This window comes from Oncorhynchus mykiss, chromosome 7, assembly GCF_057628025.1.
Source record: "Oncorhynchus mykiss isolate SJ-2025 chromosome 7, ASM5762802v1, whole genome shotgun sequence".
In the NCBI taxonomy this organism is placed as follows: domain Eukaryota; kingdom Metazoa; phylum Chordata; class Actinopteri; order Salmoniformes; family Salmonidae; genus Oncorhynchus; species Oncorhynchus mykiss.
In genome coordinates this window covers 50,182,322-50,210,000 of record NC_143028.1, presented here as the reverse complement: position 1 = coordinate 50,210,000, position 27,679 = coordinate 50,182,322, and the positions used below count along the sequence as shown (strand labels likewise).

Sequence of the window (27,679 nt, the reverse complement as noted above, 5' to 3'; positions counted from 1 at the left end):
CTATGGAGACAGATGGGTAGAAGGGAAAAAGAAAGGGGAAAAGAGATCCAGACAAGCTTAGAGGTCAGGGTTCACAGCAGGGCCAGCCAATCCGAGGGAAGCAGAGAAGGTGGGATTAGTTTTCACTCCCGATGATGCTTTCTCCCTCTCTCCTTTCTTCTCTCTCTGACTCATCCTCTCAGAATCTTTCCCTCCTTCTCTCCCGCTCTCTGAAGCCTACAGCTGCTATCTGAGAGTGTCTTTCAGAAAGCATCTTGATCCTTGTCTACATAGAAACTTTCCCCATAGAGAGAATGGAAATACTCCACAGTACAATAAATCCAATCCCTTCTGTAGTAGCCTGCCTTCTTCTATAGGGCAGCTTTTACAAGAGGCTACCTAACATGCTTTGCTGAAAGTCCTTGAGTAAATTCTTGGTGCAATCCGTCACTCGCTTAGCGAGGTTCGTGGACATCACTGATTATGTTCCCCTGCTGTCACTAATGTAGGTCTGTTGTTAATTTCACTGCTTTAAAACAAACCATCTGTGTCTAACTGACAGAGCTCACTACACAGAAATACCTATGTTAACACTTTATTTGAATAGTCAGTCCATCTGTAGATGCTCTATCTATCAGTAAAATGTCAACTAACTATCTTACCTTAGACTTAAGCCTAACCATAAGCCTAACCTTAACCCTTACCTTGTGGCGTTCCAATCAGTAGTGGGTTTAAGAGGTTAGATCCAGTGACCTCGCATTGATAGACTATCACAGTCTAGTATTTAGCACATTAAACTACAGAGGAGGAATCTCACCCCAGTGAGCAGACAAGCTGCCGTCCAGCTGTTTTTTGGGCCACGTCCCAAACTAAACGGCTAAAACTCAGAGCCTGCCCTCCCGCTGTGCCCTCCACTTTAACCCTACATAGTGTACATACCTGGCCTGGCCCTGAAATCTACCTGTCTCTATCAGTACATGTCAGCAAAGTAGGATGAAGCTGCCCCTAGATGCTGATCTTATATGAGTTTTGCATTTAAAAACTTGAATGGTTAAGGTGAGGATTTGGCGAGGGTAGCTGAGATCTAGCTGATCCTAGATCTGTGGTTAATGGTAACTTGAACATGGAGCCTTTTACCTGTTGATGCCAGTGCTTCTCACCTGGCAAAGCCCTGGCACTAACACACACACACTACACCCTTAACACCCTTAGTCCTACTGCAGACACTTTACACAACCTGATCAGCACCAAGACAAATAGTGGCCTGATTGCTTCCCCATGTCCCACCTGTGTTCCGTTAGTGGTGACAGGAGAGCGCTGGAAGGTGAGGGGTTGGAGAAGGAGGTGGATGCCGACGGCTGCTTTTAAACAACGCATCTTTGCAGAGGGGGGTTTTGAAACATGCTATTGACCAGGCAGGGGCAATTACTGCTAATAGGCACTGTTGGCGGGACCGCTTTCCCCCATCAATAAACATTTTTGTTGGTACGGCCCGGAACAGTGTGGAGCAGAGAGGGAGCCAGAGAGATGCTCGCCCACAGTTCTGACATTCCAGATTGGAAGCATGCAGCATTTCAAAGCTGGCGAATGAAGAACCCTCTGACGTAACAGAGGAAATCCAGGAGTGATTTTGCTTAAAAGATTGTAGCCACAGTCTGAACCAGTAAACAGTGTGTGTGAGTGTGTGTGTTGTAGTTTGTCGTTTACAGTGACACTGCTTCCGAATGCAAAACAAACTCTGTCCACTTAGTTTGATGTTTCTTTACTCCTGACAGTCTTTGGCCCTGCATCCTCTAATGTTATAACCCAGAACCAAATTGTCCCAAGACTGTGATCTAAATGCAGTTTGGGCTTTTCCCCCTCATGGTAAAGGTTAGGATTTGGGGATGGTAAGCTGATCCTAGATTTGTGCCTGAGGACCACCTCTATACATCCGGGGATGTAGGTAGGGCCACCTGATTTAGCCCATAAACTCTGATCCCTAACCCCTAACTCCTGAAACCTAACCCTCCACCTGTTTGTAGTCAGACTGCTTGTACAGGCCACAACAGCCAACTGTTCCATGACAACAATATTCTGATTCACGTTCGTACTAGTACTGAATTGTCTTAGAGCGTTTTGAGCCAACATGGTGTCCAAGATGATGTATCTCAATCAGAATAAGCCCAAAGTCTCTAGGGCTCTAGTCCAAACCGCAGGGTACCAATAGTGCTTGTGAGTTGGTGAAACGTTTAGTATCTCTTTGTCTTTGTCTGTTCTGGTCTGTGTGTCTTAATACACTTCTAGTTTTAACCATTACCTATAGGATTATCATCATGAGGAGCACTAGTGCGTTGCAAATATTGAGATTGTATTTTATTCAACTCAAACTGCAACCATGACACAAAGAATCCCTCTCAACCGCTGGTATGTAAAAATGATTCCCACTCTCACTCACACTTAGGCCCTCTGTCATCCTTCCCTCCACTGACTCTTCACCACCACTTACCCACAGCACCACCTTTTGGCCATCCTAAGCATAACAACATGCTGTAAAAACAGGTATTTATGCAATCATAGCCTCCAGTCGGTTCCAGTTCAAAGTTTAACTTATCACTCCCCCCCAATACAGTATGTCATTTTTCTTTCTCTGTCCAGACATGCATTTAAGAAAACATGCCTGCACAGCTCCTCCCCTCCCTCTCTATCCCCTCTCCCTTTACCTCTCACCCTCTACTTTTCTCTCCCCTCTCCCTCCTCTCTCTCTCATCTTTCCTCTCTCTTTCCCTCTCTCTTTCCCTCTCTCTTTGCCTCTCTCTTTGCCTCTCTCCTTGACTCTTTCCTTGCCTCTATCCTTGCCTCTCTCCTTACCTCTTTCCTTGCCTCTCTCTCCCTTCCTCCTTGAACTGTCTACAGTTCACTGCGAGGAGTCTTCCAAACAGCAGGACAATAACAACTGTTGTTGTCACCACAGATACACACTTACAACCCTGAGCGTTTCCTGGGAGCATCTGGCTATTGTTGTCCGTACCTGCCATCTGCATGGCTTGAGAGATGCGGTCAATGGTCAGTGTGTGTAACGAGCAACCTAGTTTAAATATCTACAGTACCGCCACAGAAGCAAACCATTTGATTAACACTTAATAACACTTGGCTGATACGTTGGCTGATACGTTGGCTGATATGTTGGCTGATATGTTGGCTGATACGTTGGCTGATATGTTGGCTGATATGTTGGCTGATACGTTGGCTGATATGTTGGCTGATATGTTGGCTGATATGTTGGCTGATATGTTGGCTGATACGTTGGCTGATACGTTGGCTGATATGTTGGCTGATATGTTGGCTGATATGTTGGCTGATATGTTGGCTGATATGTTGGCTGATATGTTGGCTGATATGTTGGCTGATACGTTGGCTGATACGTTGGCTGATATGTTGGCTGATGTGTTGGCTGATACGTTGGCTGATATGTTGGCTGATACGTTGGCTGATACGTTGGCTGATATGTTGGCTGATATGTTGGCTGATATGTTGGCTGATACATTGGCTGATATGTTGGCTGATACGTTGGCTGATATGTTGGCTGATATGTTGGCTGATGTGTTGGCTGATACGTTGGCTGATGTGTTGGCTGATACGTTGGCTGATATGTTGGCTGATATGTTGGCTGATATGTTGGCTGATACGTTGGCTGATGTGTTGGCTGATACGTTGGCTGATATGTTGGCTGATACATTGGCTGATTTGCGCAGTAGAGAGCCTGAGAGGCAGAAGGACACAGAGAAGAGCGGCTGCATCAACGACCTTCTTCAGTCGTGAGTTGCACATGTGTGTCAGGGCAGCAGCAACACAGCTAGTCTACACGCTAACCACCAAATACTACAATATCCACGCAAGCCACGAGCCAGCCAGCCATATATCATGGGTTAGAAGATGATGAATATTATATTATGAGGTTATTTGAAAGGAGCATTGAAGATAAATCAATCAGTGAGGTAAATGGAGCAGATTTACATCAATCATCAACGTCAATGATCTGTTTATAGCCCACCCTCTTTTCCTGAAGTCAGTCATGGCTTTGGAGGCACTGTAACTAGCTTCCAATGTGTGATGATGATGAGTGAGTGTGTTGGTGCAGAAATAAATAGGCCTATGCAAAATAAAATGCTACATTTGACATGTTATGAATTTCGAGAGCATCTGACCCCTGAAAGGTCTGTGCATGGCCCTGCCTGTGGCACGAACACACACACACGTCTCAGATAGATGCCTGACCAGGATCCTGCCTTCTCCTCTGTCTCTCCTCTGCCTCAGCTAGGCCAGATGTGGCCTCTTATCAGGAGATGGAAACTTGAGCTCTAATCATGATCATTTCCCCATGCTAGATTTATAGACCAGTTGGGATTTATAGTCCACTCCTGAACGGCTGGAATAGGAGTGGGGAGCAGAGAGAGAGACACACACGCCACCATGTACTCTCTTTCCCATTATCGTGTACTATCTAGAACCTAAAAGGGTTCTTCAGCTGTCCCCATAGGAGAACCCTTTGAAGAACCCTTTCTGGTTCCAGGTAGATGGGAACCCAAAAGAGTTCTACCTGGAACCAAAAAAAGTGTTCCTATGGGGACAGCTGAAAACCCCTTTTGGAACAGTTTTTCTAAGAGTTTGGGGCTAGTCCTGCAGGCTTTAGCCACCTGCAAATTACAACTTAGTACTTGAAGAGTTAAGACTATGTTCCTTCAGCCCATTGTGTGTGTGTGTGTGTGTCAGGGGGAGGGCCGTACAGCCTCTAGTAGAAAGCCTTTAATCCTGGGGCTGTCAGGCCCAAACCCGGCTTGACGTCCCATTGATGTGTAACAGAACAAAACACAGGGCCCCTCACTAAGCCCCCGACCCGGGCCCCTCAGCCCCCAGCCACCCCGACAATACCACAGAGGAGGGCATTTTTCAGCCAGTACACACACACACACACACACACACACTTAAATGCACACACGCAGGCACACACACAGGAGAGGGCATTCCTCAGCCCCTCAGAGCCTCGTCTTAAAGGGGAAAAGACAACCACTAAACAACACACATTCAGAGTAAATACATTTGTCACGCCCTGACCATAGTTTACTTTGTATTTTCTATGTTTTGATTGGTCAGGGTGTGATCTGAGTGGGCATTCTATGTTTCATGTCTTGTTTGTATATTTCTATGTTCAGCCTGATATGGTTCTCAGTCAGAGGCAGGTGTTCGTCATTGTCTCTGATTGGGAACCATATTTAGGTAGCCTGGGTTTCACTGTGTGTTTGTGGGTGATTGTTCCTGTCTATGTGTTTTTCACCAGATAGGCTGTTTTAGGTTTTCGTTACGTTCATCACGTTCTTTATTTTGTAGTGTTTGCATTGATTCGTGTTTTACGTTTGTTCTTTAAAACATGGATCGCAATCTACACGCTGCATTTTGGTCCGACTCTCCTTCTCACCAAGAAAACCGTTACAGAATCACCCACCACCAACGGACCAAGCAGCGTGTCAACAGGCAGCAGCAGCAGCGTAAAGAGGAATGGACATGGGAGGACGTTTTGGATGGCAAGGGCTGTTACACTTGGGAGGAGATACTGGCTGGAAGAGATCGCCTCCCATGGGAACAGGTGGAGGCACTTAGGAGAGCAGAGGCAGCCGGAGAGAGGAGCCGGCGATATGAGGGAACACGGCTGGCAAGGAAGCCCGAGAGGCAGCCCCAAAAATTTCTTGGGGGGGGGCTAACAGGGAGTATGGCTACGCCAGGTAGGAGACCTGGGCAGACTCCCTGTGCTTACCGGGGGGCTAGAGAGACCGGACAGGCACCGTGTTATGCAGTGGTGCGCACGGTGTCTCCAGTGCGGGTGCATAGCCCGGTGCGGTATATTCCAGCTCCGCGTGTCGGCCGGGCTAGATTGAGCGTCGAGCCTAATGCCATGAAGCCGGCTCTACGCAGCTGGTCCCCAGTGCGTCTCCTTGGGCCGGTTTACATGGCACCAGCCTTGCGCTCGGTTTCTCCGGTTCGCCTGCATAGTCCAGTGCGGGCTATTCCACCTCGCCGCACTGGCAGGGCGACCGTGAGCATTCAACCAGGTAAGGTTGGGCAGGCTCGGTGCTCAAGAGCTCCAGTGCGCCTGCACGGTCCGGTTTTTCCAGTACCACCTCCACACCCCAGCCCTCCGGTAGCAGCTCCCCGCACCAGGCTTCCTGTGCGTGTCCTCGGCCCAGTACCACCAGTGCCAGCACCACGCATCAGGCCTACAGTGCGCCTCGCCTGTCCAGCGCTGCCAGAGCCTCCCTTCTCTTCAGCGCTGTCGGAGTCTCCCGCCTGTTTAGCGCTGTTAGAGCCTGCCTTCTCTACAGCGCTGCCGGAGTCTCCCGCCTGTTCAGAACTGCCAGTTAGCATAGAGCTGCCAGTTAGCATAGAGCTGCCAGTTAGCATAGAGCTGCCAGTTAGCATAGAGCTGCCAGTTAGCATAGAGCTGCCAGTTAGCTTAGAGCTGCCAGTTAGCAAGGAGCTGCCAGTCTGCATAGAGCTGCCAGTCTGCATGGAGCTGCCAGTCTGCAAGGAGCCGCCAGAGCTGCCAGTCTGCAGGATGCCGCCAAAGCTGCCAGTCTGCAAGGAGCCGCCAGAGCTGCCAGTCTGCAAGGAGCCGCCAGAGCTGCCAGTTAGCATGGAGCAGCCAGGGCCGCCAGTCAGCATGGAGCAGCCAGGGCCGCCAGTCAGCATGGAGCAGCCAGGGCCGCCAGTCAGCATGGAGCAGCCAGGGCCGCCAGTCAGCATGGAGCAGCCAGTCAGCATGGAGCAGCCAGTCAGCATGGAGCAGCCAGTCAGCATGGAGCAGCCAGAGCAGCCAGTCAGCATGGAGCAGCCAGAGCTGCCAGTCAGCATGGAGCAGCCAGTCAGCATGGAGCAGCCAGAGTTGCCAGTCAGCATGGAGCAGCCAGTCAGCATGGAGCAGCCAGAGCTACCAGTCATCATGGAGCAGCCAGAGCAGTCTGCCAGCATGGAGCAGCCAGAGCTGTCAGTCAGCATGGAGCAGCCAGAGCAGCCAGTCTGTGTCGACCAGTCTCTTCCAGATCTGCCAGTCGTCCAGACTCTTCCAGATCTGCCAGTCGACCAGACTCTTCCAGATCTGCCAGTCGACCAGACTCTTCCAGATCTGCCAGTCGACCAGACTCTTCCAGATCTGCCCGTCGTCCAGACTCTTCCAGATCTGCCAGTCGTCCAGACTCTTCCAGATCTGCCAGTCGTCCAGACTCTTCCAGATCTGCCAGTCGTCCAGACTCTTCCAGATCTGCCAGTCGTCCAGACTCTTCCAGATCTGCCAGTCGTCCAGACTCTTCCAGATCTGCCAGTCGTCCAGACTCTTCCAGATCTGCCAGTCGACCAGACTCTTCCAGATCTGCCAGTCGACCAGACTCTTCCAGATCTGCCAGTCGACCAGACTCTTCCAGATCTGCCAGTCGGCCAGATTCTCCCAGATCTGCCAGTCGTCCAGATTCTCCTGGATCCGCCAGTCAGCCAGGATCTTCCAGAACCGCCAGCCAGCCAGGATCTGCCGGATCCAACCACCTGCCTGAGCTTCTTCTCAGTGCTGAGCTTCTTCTCAGTGCTGAGCTTCCTCTCAGGGCTGAGCTACCCATCTGTCCCGAGTTACCTCTGTCCCGAGCTGTCCCTCTGTCCCATGTTATCATTGTGGTGGGTAACCTATTTAGGGACGTTTAGGAGGGGGATTAAAACTGTCATGGAGTGGGGTCCACGTCCAGCGCCAGAGCCGCCACCGCGGACAGATGCCCACCCAGACCCTCCCCTATAGGTTCAGGTTTTGCGGCCGGAGTCCGCACCTTGGGGGGGGGGGGTACTGTCACGCCCTGACCATAGTTTACTTTGTATTTTCTATGTTTTGATTGGTCAGGGTGTGATCTGAGTGGGCATTCTATGTTTCATGTCTTGTTTGTCTATTTCTATGTTCAGCCTGATATGGTTCTCAGTCAGAGGCAGGTGTTCGTCATTGTCTCTGATTGGGAACCATATTTAGGTAGCCTGGGTTTCACTGTGTGTTTGTGGGTGATTGTTCCTGTCTATGTGTTTTTCACCAGATAGGCTGTTTTAGGTTTTCGTTACGTTCATCACGTTCTTTATTTTGTAGTGTTTGCATTGATTCGTGTTTTACGTTTGTTCTTTAAAACATGGATCGCAATCTACACGCTGCATTTTGGTCCGACTCTCCTTCTCATAAAGAAAACCGTTACAACATTACCATACACAACAACACAGTTTTAATTCTCAAGGAAGGACTTTCCATTGGAGCAACAATATTTTTCCCCATATCATTTGTTTATAAATTCTCGACTGACAACAAAAGCCTACAATATACAGTTTATCCTTAGTTTTTTGGTAATGATAAGGTGAGAAAGTTGTACTAAAATCTAAGTAAGATATTTATTCTAAGTTATAAGTAAGTAATTTATATTATTTACAATATTCTTCACAATTCTGAACTTAGTACTGTTTAGGCATTAGCTTGGAGAAGTGTATATCTAGAACCTAATACTACAGAGGAAAAATCACACACACCCACCAACATCATCCATCCATCGTCCATCCATCCACACACTTCCAAATGATGTAGGACGTACAGGACTAGTGTTTATGTGTGTGTGTGTGTGTGTGTGTGTGTGTGTGTGTGTGTGTTTGTGCGTGCGTGCGTGCGTGCGTGCGTGCGTGTGTGCGTGCATGCGTGTGTGTGTGTGTGTGTGTGTGTGTGTACATGTGTACCACTGACCATCCAGTAACAACACTCCTCCACGTCTACTCTTTCATATTCATGAGACACATATTTCTCTCCCACTTTCTCTCTCTACATCCCTCTCCCTCACACACACAGCCACCCAATCGGTACAAATTAAAAGTAGGCCTTGGGTCAATTATCACTGGAGCTGGGAATATGCTCATAAGAGAGCAGAGAAACAAGGTAGGGAGAGGTCATGGAACTGTGGTGCCATTGAGGAGAACTCAGGTAGAATAAATAGACACAAAAATACATACAATTCATCTGGGTTGAAAAGAAGCAGCGTTTTCACTGTGTGGGAAGGAGAGATAGAGAAAGACAGAGAGAGACCTCTGTCTATGTTAAGCTGTACTGTCTCATGTTTCCAGAAGGCCTACGCTTATGGTCCTGTGCCTTCCAAAGTGTGCACTTGTTCACTTCCTTTAAATGACTGCCATAAGAAAAAAATCCCTCAAGCCCATGTCTCCACCAATCCAATGTTTTTTTGATGTGTGGGAAATAACAAGTGTACACTTCAGGAGAAAGACGATATTAAGATAGTAAGACATTTAAACGTGTTAACCCTCGGCAAGGATAATGGCCCAAGCAACATCCCTAGCCGCGTCCTCAGAACATGCGCAGACCAGTTAGCTGGTGTGTTTATGGACATTTTCAATCTCTCCCTATCCCAGTTTGCTGTCCCCACATGCTTCAAGATGACCACCATTGTTCCTGTACCCTAGAATGCAAAGGTAACTAAACTAAATGACTATCGCCTCATAGCACTCACTTCTGTCATCATTAAGTGCTTTGAGAGACTAGTCAAGGATCATATCACCTCCACCTTACCTGTCACCCTAGACCCACTCCAATTTGCTTACCGCCCCAATAGGTCCACAGACGATGCAATTGCCATCACACTGCACACTGCCCTATCCCATCTGGCCAAGAGGAATACCTATGTAAGAATGCTGTTCATTGACTATAGCTGTGCATTCAACACCATAGTACCCTCCAAGCTCATCATTAAGCTTGAGGCCCTGGGTCTCAACCCCGCCCTGTGCAATTGGGTCCTGGACTTCCTGACGGGCCGCCCCCAGATGGTGAAGGTAGGAAACAATATCTCCACTTTGATGATCCTCAACCCTGGGGCCCCACAATGGTGCGTGCTCAGCCCCCTCCTGTACTCCCTGTTCACCCATGACTGCGTGGCCATGCACGCCTCCAACTCAATCATCAAGTTTACAGACGACACAACAGTAATAGGCTTGATTACCAACAACGACGAGACAGCCTACAGGGAGGAGGTGAGGGCTCTCAGAGTGTGGTGTCAGGAAAACAACCTCTCACTCAACGTCAACAAAACAAAGGAGATAATCATGGACTTCGGGAAACAGGGAGCTCCCCCTCTGTACAAATGACAAACAAACTGAATTGGTCCACTCACACAGACAGTGTGGTGAAGAAGGCGCAACAGCGCCTCTTCAACCTCAGGAGGCTGAAGAAATGTGGCTTGTCACCTAAAACCCTCACAACCTTTTACAGATGCACAATCGAGAGCATCCTGTCGGGCTGTATCACCGCCTGGTACGGCAACTGCACAGCCCACAATCACAGGACTCTCCAGAGGGTGGTGCAGTCTGCCCAACGCATCACCGGGGGCAAACTACCTGCCCTCCAGGACACCTACAGCACCCGATGTCACAGGAAGGCCAAATAGATCATCAAGGACAACAACCACCCAGGCCTGTTCACTCCGCTGCCATCCAGAAGGCGAGGTCAGTACAGGTGCATCAAAGCTGGGACTGAGAGACTGAAAAACAGCTTCTATCTCAAGTCCATCAGAATGCTAAACAGCCAACACTAACACAGAGAGGCTGCTGCCTACAGACTTGAAATCATTGGCCATTTTAATAAATGGATCACTAGTCACTTTAATAAGGCCACTTTAATAATGTTTACATATGTTTACATTACTCATCTCATATGTATATACTGTATTGAATACCATCTATTGCATCTTGCCTATGCTGCTCTGTCATTGCTCATCCATATATTTATATTTATATATTCTTATTCCATTCCTTAGATTTGTGTGCATTAGGTAGTTGTTGTGTAATTATTAGATTTCTTGTTAGATATTGCTGCACTGTCGAAACTAGATGTACAAGCATTTCGCTACACTCGCATTAACATCTGCTAACCATGTGTATGTGACCAATAAGATTTGATTTGATATTATTGAGATGCATCCATTGACCCAGAAACAGCTTCTTTTAATCCTACACAGCTCAGTCTTCTTCACTTTCTCTTTCTCAACAGCCATATTGTTCTTAGTTCTGGCCTCGCACAGTTTGGTAATTTCATGAATTCATGTTCCCCCTTATTGCATCGATTGTATTGTCTTCAGCTATTATGCTGAACATTAATTAACAGCAGTATATATAACTTTATCAACAAAGTCATTTTCTAACTAATATCATGGATATTTTGGTTGGAGTAATTTATTTCACATTAGGCCATAGGCCTAGGCTACAAGTTAGGTTGGTTTCACCGTGCTCTCACACAAACTTTTGGTTTCTGAAACTTTATTTAGCACTTACTTTACATGAACCGCTAAATACTATACATTTTGCAGTCATTAAAAGTCATGTTAAAATTTGCTAGCTAGCTAACCAACAACTGTAAAGATGTATTTGAGAGACAACAAGTGCTCATTGTGAAAATGTATTTATGTTTTCAATAAACATTGGAGCCTGAATATAGTTTACATGTTGTCAACAGTCTAAGCCAACTCTGTCTGTTTTGCCCCATAATTGTGCATGTGTCGGTATTGTTGCTAAACAACCAACCCGTCTATTGAGGGGATTTGATTAATGTCCCGGGCCTGTCCCGGGTTATTGCGTTCGTTTTAGAACCGGGCTGCTTCCCGGGCGTGAGCCAGGTGCTCCGTTTTGGTTGACGGCAAAGACGGCTCAAAATAAAAGTGATGTACACTACCGTTTAAAGGCTTGGGGTCACTTAGAAATGTCCTTGTTTTTTAAAGAAAACACATTTTTTTGTCCATTAAAATAGCATCAAATTGATCAGAAATACAGTGCAGACATTGTTAATGTTGTAAATGACTATTGTAGCTGGAAATGGCAGGTTTTTTAATGGAATATCTACATAGGCGTACAGAGGCCCATTATCAGCAACCATCACTCCTGTGTTCTAATGGCACGTTCTGTTAGCTAATCCAAGTTTATCATTTATAAAGGATAATAGATCATTAGAAATCCCTTTTGCAATTATGTTAGCACAGCTGAAAACTGTTGTCCTGATAAAAGAAGAAATAAAACTTTCCTTCTTTAGACTAGTTGAGTATATGGAGCATCAGCATTTGTGGGTTCGATTACAGGCTCAAAATGGCCAGAAGCAAATAACTTTCTTCGAAAATGTGTCAGTCTATTCTTGTTCTGAGAAATGAAGGCTATTCCATGCGAGACATTGCCAAGAAACTGAAGATCTCATACAACGCTGTGAACTAATCCCTTTACAGAACAGCGCAAACTGGCCCTAACCAGAATAGAAAGAGGAGTGTGAGGCCCCGGTGCACAACTGAGCAAGAGGACAAGTACATTAGTGTCTAGTTTGAGAAACAGATGCTTCACAAGTCCTCAACTGGCAGCTTCATTAAATAGTACCCGCAAAACACCAGTCTCAACGTCAACAGTGCTGGCCTTCTAGGCAGAGTTGCAAAGTTATCAGACTTGCCAATAAAAATAAAAGATTAAGATGGGCAAAAGAACACAGACACTGAACAGAGGAAAGTGTGACAAAACCTCACATTTTTTATATGCCACACCTGTTTGTTACATGTTGTGTTTATATTTTTGTTCAGTGTAAATAATAATCTTGAAGTACAATGTAATTTGAAATAGCTGATGAAACGTTTTAAATCGATATGGGTCTATCTGAAGAAATCATTTCGCTGATATCCTCCATGCCCGTGTCATCTTGTGGTGGTCAAGAAACTTACGCAGTCTTTGCGCACACATTAATAATAGTTGTCTGGGCTATAATGCGACATAATTAAATACTACATTTTGGCAAGTGTTTAAAACGTTTGTTTTTTAAACTATTAGCTGCAGCTCTTGATTAAATAATTGCAATGATAATGGCCATACATTCTGCCCAGACAAAGGTCGCCTTTAGTTTGGAGGATTATTATTCAAATTCAAAACAGTAACAAGCTTTAATCAAACACGCCAAAGGCACGGAGGAAGAGAGGGCATTTCTATGGTCGCACCTCTCCCGCTGCTGCTCCAGTTCCCCGGTGGATGGTGGTTCTTGCCGCCACCGGACTTGATAAACACGTTTGATGCTGGTTGTTTGCCCAATGAAACCAAGCCTGTAGTGTTCGGGGCGATAGGGACCGCATCAGAGCAAAGGATGCTTTATCCCTAACCGCTTCATTAGAGCTCTCTGATTCCCACATTAGTTTATAGTAAGAAACAACTTTTATGACGCGACGTAATCAGCGAACCCAGAAGAATAGAACATACGGACTATGTGAAGTTTTTCCATTTGTCTTATGTCTTGTTTGGGTAACAATATATGGCTCAGCACAATACCAGACTTCATCATACAGTCATACCAGCAACCATGTGGTAAATAGTGTGTTCATCTTCATTCCAAAACTCAATTTCGAAATTAGGGGATGCTTTTATCAAGAGTAGGCTATAGACCAACATAGTGTTTTTCTAATTCTTACTATAAGGATTAAAGTTTTCCAATGCCTATAGGCGAATTATTTTGTACAAACCACTCCATGTTGTGCTTCATGTTTAAATGATCATATTATCACTATTGAAATGAATTTCGTTCAATTATTCAGAAGTTAATTTAAGCACTGGACTCGATGTAAGTTTCTTTTTTTTCTCCAAAGCAATAGAAAGGTTTCTTCTTAATATGAATAATTTCAAGTGCTTATTATTCGAAATTGCTCACGAAATCGGATTCATTGAGTGAATCTTTATCATGCATTAACACCGTTAGATATTACTGTGCACGTTAGGCCTATGACACTGTATATTAATGGATGGATTATCAAGAGCTGGTTATGTTCGAGGGCACGGGCTTTCAGCTTTACGCAGCTTCCACATCAATGTCATGTGTGGAGTTGGTCACAGGGGTGACCTATCCCAGTTAATAACCAGAGGATGTAACCGTTTTTAGCTTCACCAAACCATAACAATGCCTACTGGACTATGAGCGCATAGAGTCATTACACCTGCCTTTCAACGGCAGAAAACGTCAAGGTGAGCTCATGACATTGCAGAACTTGGAGTAAAAATAATAAAACGCTTTGTGTTGTCATTTATGGTTGACGAATTTGGTTTTGTCGTTTAATTTAATCAGTAGACTAGGAAACGTGTGATGGTTCCGTATTTTACCGTTTACATCGTCACACTCACAGGTTGAAATAGACGAAGAAAACGTCAAAACATGCCCGAGGCCAACGGCAGGCTAATCAGAACAATTTAGTGGGCTTTCAATTATCTGTTGCCTAGTTCAAATTCACTGAGATTTACATATACATAAATACTACATCACTCAATTGATTCTCTATGCAATTCGTTCATCGTAGTGCTCTAGGCCTATGCGTAGTATAATGCCTATAAAAAAGTATTGTGACTTAGCCTAGTATGCCTTTGCTGCATAGTGTGTATTTTCACGAATAAGACAATCACGGCAACCCATTATAATAGAATCGGATGTTGTTTTACTGTACAATATATTAGGCCTACATACTATTCAAAAAAAGCCACATTGACTGACTGATAGTTTTACCTAATGGCTGTTTCAGTCTGTAAACGGCTTGTAAATTGTATGATTGCGTCCCCTGGTGGTGATCTAGCAAACTACATCACAGATCGTAGCAGGCAAGTGCAGCATGCTGCACCTTTTAGAACATCTGGTTTAACTTAGTCACACACATCCTCAATTGTCAAGTCTTTGTTATACATTTCATGTGCATGTAGACTAGTTTGATTGAATGATTGCAGTTATATGTCTCTGCAAAAATTGTGAAACAATGCATTATAAACTAAATTGAATACACGATTTAAACATTAAACAGAATAAAGGTCCCAAGTCTTGTCCCTTCCTTATCCCTGTCCCTTCCCTGATCCCTGCCCCTCCCCTGATCCCTGCCCCTCCCCTGATCCCTGCCCCTCTCCTGATCCCTGTCCCTCCCCTGCAGATCCCTGTTCTTCCTCTGCAGGTCCCTGGTCATGCTCCTCCTGAGGAGTTGCTTCAGCCTCCTCGAGGAAGGTACGAAAGTGCTCTTCTGTGTTGAGCTCAGGTTTCTTCAGCAGCAGGTGACATTTTGGCAGATAGTAGGCCGCCATCAGCCCCATGTTACTGAGCAAACTGACAGATACATGAACGATGGAGCGGTCTTTGTCATTCAGACCGGTGTAGATGGGGATGAAGACCACCCAAACCATGCAGTAGGTCAGGGTGGAGAAGGTGATATCTCTGGCCAGGTTGTATTGTCGAACGCTCTTCACAGACATGAAGGTGCACATGAAGGATGTGAGGGCGAGGAGGCCATTGAAGCCCTGCATCAGGCCCAGAGCTAAAATGGGTTCCACAGGGCATCGCAGGAACTTCCTCACAAAGGTCACCTTCATCTTGGCCAGGTACTGGGATAGAGAGGGCCCTTCCTGGACATAGTACCCACAGATCCCTGCCTGCACTCCACAGCAGGCCAATACTAGCAGACAGCCTCCAGGGCCTCTCAGTGTATCCAGATGAAAAGGAGCCTTGCCAGGGAATTCTGTCACGTACACAATCTGAGGGAGGACAGAGAATGAGCTACTCCAGGATTCATGATACTCTGCGTCTTCCTCGCTCATATTCATCCAAATGTCTCCTGAACTGTTGTATTTTTTTTATCAAAGAAAACCTATTTAGCTATATAATATCTCCATGATTCATGTCTGTTTTGTGTTCCACAGGTCTAGGCCTTACCTGCAGGGAGATGGCTAGGATGGTGGACAGGGTGACCGTTTGGAAAATAGAGCTGAGGGGCAGCTGCAGACGACACACCAGCTCCCCCGGCTGGCCCAGGAACATCAGCAGGCAGGCACAGCCCCCCATCAGGCTGAGGAGGGCCACACCACCCAGGGCCCCCCCAGAGGCCCTCACCAGTGGAGACCCCCGGTGCTGCAGGAGAAGGACCCCCACAGCCCCCTGACAGACCAGCAGCACCAGCATGGCCAGCAGCATCCCCAGGGACTCAGGCTGACTCCAGGTCAGGAAGTCAAAGGTAGGCTCGGTGCAGTTGGTGCTACGTACCAGGGACCACTGGCCATCTAGACACTGGGTACACTGGATGTCCACTTGGAGACAGAGAGGGAGCAGAGACGTGGTTAGAATAATATAATGATAGAACCAGATAAGAGTAGAAAGACTTATAAGACCACCACTCACATCTTTCAATTTTGTCAATTTATTGGGCATTTTTTAAACACAATGTTGGCAGTGTGTGACAAAGGTGTAAAGCTGTTAGTCTGTTCATCTGTTAGTTTCAGCATGTTGCTCAAGGAAAATATCAAAGAAATCTACAAAACCAAATCACAAGAGTGATGGCCTTTTTAATGCCTAGATTGATGGATGTAATGTCTGTGAGTGTGAATCACCCACTTGTGCCATTCTGGAAGGTGCCCGGTAAACAGTCAATACAGTCATAGCAGCAGGAATGGAAACCTTTCACTCTGCGCACCTGGCCAGGGCCACACTCAGAGGAACAGGTAGACTCAGGGGCCTGCAGCAGAGGTGGGGTCAGAGAGGATGTGGTGGTCAACACCACAGGAGGCTGCTGAAGGGAGGACGGCTCATAATAACGGCAGGAACGGAGCGAATGGAATGGCATCAAACACACGAAAACCATGTTGTTGTTTTTTTATACAATTCCACAAATTCCGTTCCAGCCATTACCACGAGCCTGTCCTCCCCAATTAAGGTGCCACCAACCTCCTGTGCTAAACACACTTAAATTAATACTTTTTTATGTCAAACATTTGAGCAGCTTTAACCAATAGTGGTGACAATTGAGTTTGGTGCATAAAAGGAAAATGCAATCTACTCTAGCTGAAGGAAGTTAGAAAAGTTACCACTTTGTGGAGCATAGCTGGCACATTAAAAAGGCTTAATCGCAGAGGTAAAAATGTGAAAAGCCAATCTAATCCAACATTATGTTTGATGAGGAGATGGGGCGGCGATTACCTTAGTACTGCCTGTATGCCATTGGATGAGGGTGTTGTTGATTGACAGGTTCTTATAGAAGGTGCCGACATCTTTGAAACTCAAACTGTTGTTTCTCCAGACCCACTGTAGTACGTTGTAGCCAATGTTTGGGTTTCCATTACTGTCAAACTCAAAATGACTTCCATTTAGACTGAAGTTTACCTTCTTCAGCACCTCCAACAGCTGCAGGGGGAGAGTGTTGTTCATTACATTTGTAAAAGTATCCTTGCACAGTCTCACATAATCATTATCTGGAGAGAAAAAAAGTAACTGTGAGGGAGAATGTACCTGCCAGGGATAGACTTTGATTTTAGGGCCCCTCGGGCAACTATTGGCATTGCACCCGTGCAGATTGTGCAGTGCGTGTGCAACGCTGTAGATGGCAGCATAGACACTGAAAGCTGACCTCAGCAGTATGGGCTCTGTCACTAGACCTACGTTGTCTGGGGACAGGTTCCAGCAGTCTGGGCACTGGTTCATACCACGGGTTGACTCTGTATCTGGTGAGGGCTGCCTGGCCCTCTCCTCTCTGATCCTGGAGAAGAGTTCACTGGTGTAGGGTGTGAGCAGGGCCAGGGTCTGGCTCTGGACTGCGAAGGCAATGATAGTGCCCACAGTGTGGATGTTTGGGAGAGTTGATACGTCTTTGTGCAGGGCCCACGCATCGCTGGCCACCCACACACCTGTCAGATTCCTCCTGATCACCTGATCACAAACAGCATGTTGGTATTGTAGCAATGGTCATTGAAATTGTTAAAATGTTTTTAAATATAATGTAATAAATGAAATAGTTGGAAAACTGATTAAGAAACTCCAAACTTTTCACATTTTTTATAATCTATCAGATATTGACTGAATTATAGCACATGCACGTTGCTACTTACAGACAAATGTTCTAATCTGAATTTAGATACTGTAAATGAGTTGCATTAATGTACTTTAAAAACAGTCAAACCAATGGCTGCATAAAGCTTTTTGAAAAGCTTGTGAGATTTTGTTTTACAATTTTGTCGGTCTCCAGAACTCTTATGTGGCTTGCTATCTCACTGACCTCAGTGAAGAAGGCTCTGGCAGGCTGGGAGAGGGAAAAGACCACCACCACTCCCACCTTGGCCTCTGCGATGCGGTCCAGGATCTCTCTGACCACTGGCTGTGGGTCACGGTACATAGGGATTAACCCCTCGTAGCCCACACAGATGGAGCTCCTTCCTGCCAGGGTGGAGAACTGGCGCTGGCCCTGGCGTCCGTACTCATCCTCACTGCCCACCACGGCCACCCAGTTCCACTGGAACCTGTTCAGCAGATGCACCATGGCCTCCACCTGCCTCTTGTCACTGGGCACGGTGCGCAGGAACGATGGGTACATACTCTTGTCACTGAACAAGTCACTAGTTGCGAGGTAGCTGATCTACAGAGGACAGAGGGATGATGGTAATGAGACATAAGTAGCAACGGTAGATACAAAAAGCAATTATGTCTCCACTGCAGTTGAATCTCACATTTTCATCTGTGTTCCACCACAGCACACAGTTCAATCCAAATCATATTCCACCATCTGTGTTCCACCACAGCACACAGTTCAATCCAAATCATATTCCACCATCTGTGTTCCACCACAGCACACAGTTCAATCCAAATCATATTCCACCATCTGTGTTCCACCACAGCACACAGTTCAATCCAAATCATATTCCACCATCTGTGTTCCACCACAGCACACAGTTCAATCCAAATCATATTCCACCATCTGTGTTCCACCACAGCACACAGTTCAATCCAAATCATATTCCACCATCTGTGTTCCACCACAGCACACAGTTCAATCCAAATCATATTCCACCATCTGTGTTCCACCACAGCACACAGTTCAATCCAAATCATATTCGAGGGATTGTCAAACAATGGACAAATCGGAAATCTTCATTTTGCATCACATTATATGAGGATGACATTGTTTGCATTGAAAGATAGCATTCCATCATGTGACCATACTAACCTGTGGTATGAGGAAGAATCCCAATAGTTTTCCTATGACTGAGACCATCTCTGAGGTGGATGGGCCGATGACAGCCGCCACACGGGTCACATAGTCTGTGTAGTTACACATGACGGCCAGCTCTCGGTTGGAGCCCTCAGTGAGGAAGAGGAGTGTGGGCTTCACGATGACGGCAGACTGCTTGCAGGTGTCGAAGATCTCATAGCCAAGCCTGATACCAGGGAGTAGGGTGGAGTTGGCGTTGATCTCATCCACTGTGTACTTCATCACAAGGGCCATACCTAGCCCATGCTCATTAATCCTGCCAGGCGAAGCACAGACAGGGAGGGGTTGTTACTGCTGTGCTATAATTCAATAATTCAAATAATTTAAACGAATGAGAAGCAAGCACTAATTCGAATGAGATATGCAGAATCGGCTAATATGATTACAGTATGAAGACACTTGACATAGGGCAAAAATCATATTCAGCAAAAAGGATCTTGAGTTACTCTACCGGTCACAGCTAATGTTGTCCGGCTTCACTCTGTGGCTCAGGTTGCTGGTGAGCTCGTTGATGGGGAAGAGCCCCCCGAGGAGGATGTCTCCAGAAGAGTTAAACAGGTTGGTAGTGATGTTCTGGAACCATGGTGGAGAGCTCTGACTACGCCCTGCTCCTAACACCCAGCATAGAACCAGCAGTCTTAATGGCACCGCCATGCTGCTGAGGGCAGGTAGAGGCAGGCTAGGCAAACATCATGGCAAACATCAGAGAGAACTTAAAGCAGGCATCGGCGAATGCCAGTGTAGAAAGATGCATTGAGAGAAAGAGAGAGGGTCAGAGGGAAAGAAAAAGAAGGGACAGGAGGCCAGGAGAAAGTCATTTCAAAGGTAATTTGCCATACAACCAGTAATGGAGAAACTCACCTGTACAAGCCCAGCGAGTCGATGGGGAGAGCTGTACTCTCCGTCTGTCTGTACCTCCTGGGTAGTGAATAAAGTACTTCGGATCAGGCTGCCCTGTACCAGAGTACAAGTCTCACCAGAGGTGTGCTGTTGCTTTCAACATGATGCCGGAGGTGCATTTACATTTGTGGTACGCCTGAAGATGTTTGAAACAAGACACCAACATATGGAAATTACCAGGCGACAGGTTCTTGTCTGACACTTCCAGAGTATTTTCCTGACATTTGCTTGTGGTTGGCTGATTAGGCCTTGTCAGTATTGTGCGTGGTTACGAGGTTAGACGAGACGAGCGCTTTAATACCACATGCCTGATATGCACATTTTTTTAACTAGGCAAGTCAGTTAAGAACAAATTCTTACTTTCAATGACGGCCTAGGAACTGTGGGTTAACTGCCACGGATTTGTACCTTGTCAGCTCGGGGGTTTGAACTTGCAACCTTCCGGTTACTAGTCCAACTCTCTAACCACTAGGTTACCCTGCCGCCCCAGGGTATAAGACAGTAAAACTTCAAAGGCGGCCTTGTGTGTGTTTGATGAGTTCCTGTGGTGTCTCCATTTCATAGGCATATAATATTTAGGAAAATCAGGTGTCAGGTGGCTAATCAACAGAAGCCAATTTGTCTCTCTCCTGTCCTTTTCTGCTGCCGATAGCACTCTGTTAGTACAAGCTGTTAAACATTTGCCAAAATCTATATTAGCATTCTATATCCACTTCTACCATTTTAATCTTAAAGTTAAGCTGGAGCTGTAGTTTGAGAGTTGAGATTTATTATATTTTCCCTCTCATCTGATGTTTGCATATTTGTATTCAGCCCGGGTACTCAACAGTATTTTGCATTAACCTTTGCATGCCAAATTTTGGTCCATTTGCATCGAGATAGAACATCACATTTCCAGGTTCTTCCAGGTATTTTGCATGAAACAATAAACACTTTTAACCTTAACACGCTCCTTTGAAAAAGTGTTACTCAGTATGATCACTACACCTTTGTACTGTATATAATAGGGCTGAACTTAAATGTACTTATTCACAGCTCTTTAATTGGGTGACAGAGGATCTGTCTGACAGACAGTGTATAGGTGTATTTGGACCCTAGTTAACTGTACTGTAGTCTTCTATCTTGTCCGAGATCTTGACGTGAGTACACACATACCAATGCTTGTGATGAAACACAAGTACGTCTACTTTCCACCCACATTTTATTTATTTTTTACACCATGCTACTATTTCGTTTTTTATAATCAGTTTGTGATATATATAAAGCAAACTAAAGTGAAAATGCTATAAAACAGTGTTTTACATTTCTGTTCATATACAGTGCATTCGGAAAGTATTCAGACCCCTTCACTTTTTCCACATTTTATTACGTTACAGCCTTATACTAAAATTGATTAAATAAATGTTTTCCCTCATCAATTTACACACATAATAACAAAGTGAAAACAGCTTTGTAAACATTTTTGCAAATATATAAAAAATACCATATTGACATAAGTATTGCTATGAGACTCCAAATTGAACTCAGGTGTATCATGTTTCCATTGGTCATCCATGAGATGATTCTACAGCTTCAATTGATTGGACATGATTTGTAAAGGCACACACCTTTCTATATAAGGTCCCACAGTTGACAGTGCATGTCAGAGCAAAAACCATGCCATGATGTCGAAGGAATTGTCTGTAGAGCTCCGAGACAGGATTGTGTCAAGGTACAGATCTGGGGAAGGGTACCAAAACATTTCTGCAGCATTGGAGTTCCCCAAGAATCTAGTAGCCTCCATCATTCTTAAATGGAAGAAGTTTGGAACCACCGAGACTCTTCCTCAAACTGAGCAATCGGGGGAGAAGGGCCTTGACCAGCGAGGTGACCAAGAACCCAATGGTCACTCAGACAGAACTCCAGAGTTCCTCTGTGGAGATGGGAGAACCTTACAGAAGGACAACCATCTCTGCAGCACTCGCCCAATCTGGCCTTTGTGGTAGAGTGGCCAGACAGAAGCCACTCCTCAGTAAAAGGCACGTGACAGCCCGCTTGGAGTTTGCCAAAAAGCACCTAAAGGACTTTCAGACAATGAGAAACAAGATTCTCTGGGCTGATGAAACCAAGACACCAAGTCCTTGGCCTGAATGCCAAGCGTCACGTCTGGAGGAAACCAGGCACCATTCCTACGGTGAAGCATCATGCTGTGGGGATGTTTTTCAGCGACAGGGACTGGGAGACTAGTCAGAATCGAGGGAAAGATGAACGGCGGAAAGTACTGAGAGATCCTTGCTGAAAACCTGCTCCAGAGCGCTCAGGACCTCAGACTGGGGTGATGGTTCACCTTCCAACAGGACAACAATCCTAAGTACACAGCCAAGATAACACAGGAGTGTCTTCGGGACAAGTCTCTGAATGTCCTCAAGTGGCCCAGCCACAGCCCGGACTTGAACCCGATCAAACATCTCTGGAGAGACCTGAAAATAGCTGTGCAGCAATGCTCGCCATCCAACCTGACAGAGCTTGAGAGGATCTGCAGAGAAGAATGGGAGAAACTCCCCAAATACAGATGTGCCAAGCTTGTAGCGTCATACCCAAGAAGACTCAAGGCTGTAATCGCTGCCAAAGGTGCTTCAACTCTGAGTAAAGGGTCTGAATACCTATGGAAATGTGATATTTCAGTTGTTTTCTACATTTGCAAAAGTTTTTCTTTGTCATTATGGGGTATTGTATGTAGATTGATTAGTTTTTTTTTGCCCCTTTTAGAATAAGGCTGTAAAGTAACAAAATGTGATTAAAGTCAAGGGGTCTGAATACTTTCCAAATGCACTGTATATATTTTGGGATGTTTGCGTGTGTTCACTCCTATGAGGTGGGTTTTATGTGTGTGCTTCTGTGCACAGTGTTCCTTTGTGGCAACAAGACATTGTTTGGGCAGTAAACTCAGATAAACACTTCGTGAATGGATGTTTGGTTCTTCGGTAGCTTAAGCCATGAATCCACCTCCAGCCTTCCTAAAACTTTCTTGTGCTAAGGCTCCAGGACACATACACACACACACACACACACGTGCGTGCGCAAACACATACACAGACACTAATTTGCATACACACACACATTATTATTATTATTATAATTGTGTATCACATTTCCACCAAAATAACATGACTTACAGATGTAAACGTGTTACTTTAATATCAGACTGCTCCTAATTCCAGGCCCGCCTTGTCTGACAGATCTGTAGCTGCATACACCACATGACCAAAAGTATGTGGACAGCTGCTCGTTGAACATCTCATTCCAAAATCATGGGCATTAATATGGAGTTGGTCCACCCTTTGATGCTATAACAGCTTTGACTCTTCTGGGAAGGCTTTCCACTAGATGTTGGAACATTGCTGCGGAGACTTGCTTCCATTCAGCCACAAGAGCATTAGTGAGGTCGGGCACTAATTTTGGGTGATTAGGCCTTGCTGGTAGTCGCCGTTCCAATTAATTCCAAAAGTGTTCGATGGGGTTGAGGTCAGGGCTCTGTGCAGGTCTGTCAAGTTCTTCTACACAGATTTTGACAAACCCTTTTTGTATGGACCTCGCTTTGTGCACGGGGTCATTGTCATGCTGAAACAGGAAAGGGCCTTTCCCAAACTGTTGCCACAAGTTGGAAGCACATAATCGTTGAGAATGTCATTGTATGCTGTAGCGTTAATATTTCCCTTCATTGGAACTAAGGGGCCTAGCACGAACCATAAAAAACACCCCCAGACCATTATTCCTCCTACATCAAACTTTACAGTTGGCACTATGCATTTGGACAGGTAGCGTTCTCTTGGCATCCGCCAAACCTAGAGTCGTTCATTGGACTCCAGAGAGCGGATTTCCAATGTTCCAGATTCAAATGGCGGAGAGCTTTACACCACACTTGGCATTGCGCATGGGAACCCATTTCATGAATCTCCTGACAAGAAGTTATTTGGCCTGACATTGCTTCCAGAGGCAGTTTGGAACTTGGAGCTGAATGTTGCAACCGAGGACAGACAATTTTTACGCGCTGCGCGCTTCAGCTTTTGGCTGTACCTTTCTGTGTGCTTGTGTGGCATACCACTTCGCGGCTGAGGCATTGTTGCTCCTAGATGTTTCCCCTTCAGCACTTACAGTTGACCAGGGCAACTCTAGCAGGACAGAATTTTGACGAACTGACTTGTTGGAAAGGTGGCATCCTATGACGGTGTCACTTTGAAAATCACTGAGCTCTCAGTAAGGCAATTCTACTGCCAATGTTTGTCAATGGAGATTGCATGGCTGTGTGCTCGATATTATACACCTGTCAGCAATGGGTGTGGCTGAAATAGCCAAATCCACTAATTTGAAGGGGTGTCCACATTCTTTTGTATATACAGTGTATTTTAACACAACACAGCATGCAGTTTTAACACTAGGTGTCAGATGTGGGTTACAACACACTGACCGTCCACAGAAAAACAGAAAAGCTCTTTATGTAGGGAGAATTGCCTGTAACATGTTTTGATGTGGATAGTATTTTTCATTTTCACAGATGATATTGTTCTTATTCTTACGGGCCAGAGCCCTGATGTGGTAAGAGAATCAGAGTCCATGTGGTGGTGATGTGTAGGTGGAGGTTGACGGGGCTTCCCAGGGTCGCTGTCTGTGTGGGTAGTGGGTACACAGTGGATATGCAGGCTATTTGAACAGTTGATAACAGAGGTGATTGAACCTGCCTACTGGGAATCTATGGTTGTTTCTCCTCACTGGTTGCTCTAGTTGTTCTGAACAATGTTCCTCCAAACGAAAACATGTTTTGATTAGTCTGTTGTTTTCCAATGGTCAACTTTATTACCTGCATAAGATGACTGTGGCTATTGGTTTATTGCAGACATGTTTTACAGATAAAGAGTTTATTTCCTAAAGACTATATCCACCAATTTCTCACATGTGTGTTTTTTCATTCGAAATTATTGCTTATGGGTACCTTCACGTGTGTGTAAAGTATTACTGTTCTCAGATTTTTAAAAACATTTAATAAATATTGATGTCACAAATGTATCTTTTGTACAGTTCTTTATCAAACATTTAGTTATTTGTTGCATTTGACCTGGTAAAACACAAGAGTACTACTTATTTCTCTGAGAGTGAAGCACATATATATTAGATTTTAAACAAATACATGTACATGTCTGTCATTGAACAACCCCATGCTATGATTAGATAGTGAAACAACACACCAATCTTTCATCATTTATTTAAATATAAAATCAAATTTACAATAAAATCAATCAAATCAAATTTACTAACATTTCTTTGAAAAATGGATATAGAGCGTTTTGGAATTTGCAACTATTCAAATGCTACTGAGAAGACATTATTGTACATAGAAAATACAAATTGAGGAATGGGTACACTCTTATCAGTAATTCATTTAGTTGGTATTCACTTAAATGAAGTGTCCTTACACGTTAGTGTGCTACTAGTATGTGTGTGTTCATACCAGTGTTTACATAGCTAGCCTAAAGATACTATGGCACTAGTGCTCTGCGAAGGCTTTGAGTGTTACAAAACACTGTGACTGTGCCGTTTACTCGTCTGTGAGCTGAGACAGGAACAGGCTTAGTGCCCTCCCCCCTCGTTCCCCCCACCCTCCCCCACACTCACCCCCTGGCCGCAGAATGGCCGGATCAACCTCGCTCTAATCTCCTTCGTTGGCCAGAGAAACAGTGTGCCCATTGTCAACATGCTGGCCTCATACCCCACAGGGCCTAACAAATTATTAACAAGGCAGAGCAGAGCACAGCAGAGGACAGCCAGCCAGCCCAGCCCAGCTAGGCAGCAGAATACTAAAATGTGCTACTGGACACGAGGCCATCTGTCTTGATCAGCTCCAGTGCCTAACATTGCATGGGGAAAATGTCGGAAAGAGAGGATCCTGCTGTGCCAAGGCAGGGAGGCCATGTAACACCAACCCAGCTGTGCTGTAGAGTAGTGTACGCCATGCAGTTAACATTACACTGCTCACATCTACTGACTACATCAACAACAGTATATCAAACCAGCCCAGCAGTATAGACCAGCCTGTCCTTGACAAAACAGCAAAACTGCCAAAAATGTCCCTGCCTCTTCGGCTTAAACACTTTGCCTTTTACCCTGCCTCAAAGGGTTAACATCCTTGCTTCCTGCCACACTCTTCTTCGTTGGTTCAACCTGTTCGTTTGCCTTTAAAGTATTTGTGTGTGTGTGTTGGAGTTTGTATATTGATCATATTTTATACTGTATAGCTGCAGTAAGTGTATATGAATTTGCACATACTTGCACTTCTCATATGCAAATTCATGAAGCTAAATATACTTTTAATTTAGTATTACATGAATGCATACCCTTGCATGCACTCTTACATAGAGTTGGAAATATACGGGGACAGCTTGTTGTTTTAACTTGATGCTAAGCTGTAACCATACAAATTAACCAAATTCTTAAAATCCACTTTGCCTGAAAGTGTTACATCATGTCCACGACCTAGGACAAATCCTGTTTGCACTATAGTGGCTAACCTGCCAGTGAGGGAGAGGTTGCCCTTGGCGCTTACCTCACAAAACTGTTTGCATTCAAATCAGGGATATATGTGTGACACGTGACCCCAGTGTTGGTGTTAAAAGAAAAACTATAGTCAATGTCCGAGACCCTAATTAGTATAATTAAACAATCCCCATCAAAATCCATTTGTTGTTTTGCATGGGTATCTGCGGTAGAAGGTGGCCAAGCTACAGCAGTGTTTGTCAGACCATGAGATATCCCCAAAATCTGTCTTCTCACGAAATGTCTGTAGAGTCCGAACGGTTTGGCCTCCAAACTAATATGACCACTCAATGGAAAGATAAGACTCTCATGAATACAATGGTGTTCAAGTATCACAGGCCTCATCAGAAGTCGGTATCGCAGATCTGCCAACTTCTGTCTGTAGCATCCGAAAAGTTTGGGCTACACACTAATATGATCCCTCTATTGAAAGGTGAGACTCTCACGTACATGTCGGTTGTTTTGCTCTAGGACACCCACACAAGCCTCACAAGACTCGTCTGAAGGTAGCCCGGTACCAGTTAAACCTTATATAAGTATAAACTCAGGAAAAAAAGAAGCGTCCCTTTTTCAGGACCCTGTCTTTCAAAGATAATTCGTAAAAATCCAAATAACTTCACAGATCTTCACTGTAAAGGGTTTAAACACTGTTTCCCATGCTTGTTCAATGAACTATAAACAATTAATGAACATGCATCTTTGGAACGGTCGTTAAGACACTAACAGCTTACAGGCAATTAAGGTCACAGTTATGAAAACTTAGGACACTAAAGAGGCCTTTCTACTGACTTTGAAAAACACCAAAAGAAAATGCCCAGGGTCCCTGTCAACTACGTGAATGTGCCTTAGGCATGCTGCAAGGAGGCATGAGGACTACAGATGTGGCTAGGGCAATAGGCCAATAGGCCTGTTGTAAAGGCAGGTCCTCACCAGACATCACCGGCAACAACGTCGCCTATGGGCACAAATCCTCCATCGCTGGACCAGACAGGACTGGCAAAAGTGCTGTTCTCTGACAAGTCGCGGTTTTATCTCACCAGGGGTGATGGTCGGATTCGCATTTATCGTTGAAGGAATGAGCGTTACCCCGAGGCCTGTACTTTGGAGCAGGATCGATTTGGAGGTGG

At 45.3% G+C, this 27,679-nt stretch overlaps 1 protein-coding gene across 1 annotated transcript; it reads right to left on the bottom strand.

The window, feature by feature from the left end:
- Positions 1 to 14,490: 14,490 nt before the first annotated feature.
- LOC110528971 (taste receptor type 1 member 3-like) lies at positions 14,491 to 19,774 on the bottom strand. Its single transcript, XM_090241237.1, has 7 exons — positions 19,537 to 19,774; positions 19,041 to 19,341; positions 18,096 to 18,452; positions 17,024 to 17,749; positions 16,442 to 16,562; positions 15,767 to 16,137; positions 14,491 to 15,588 (listed from the first exon to the last, which is right to left on the bottom strand). Exons 1-7 carry the CDS (start codon positions 19,737 to 19,739, stop codon positions 14,899 to 14,901), a joined length of 2,769 nt encoding a protein of 922 aa, XP_090097363.1. The 5' UTR covers positions 19,740 to 19,774; the 3' UTR covers positions 14,491 to 14,898.
- Between the last annotated feature and the right edge of the window lie 7,905 nt (positions 19,775 to 27,679).

Excerpts from the sequence above, each read along its gene's own strand:
- LOC110528971 (XM_090241237.1), bottom strand. The coding sequence starts at position 19,739 with ATGGCGGTGCCATTAAGACTGCTGGTTCTATGCTGGGTGTTAGGAGCA. Across the intron at positions 16,138-16,441 it reads CACCTTCCAGAATGGCACAA|TGGACATCCAGTGTACCCAG; the intron begins GTGGGTGATTCA and ends TCTGTCTCCAAG. Across the intron at positions 15,589-15,766 it reads TCCTAGCCATCTCCCTGCAG|ATTGTGTACGTGACAGAATT; the intron begins GTAAGGCCTAGA and ends GTCCTCCCTCAG.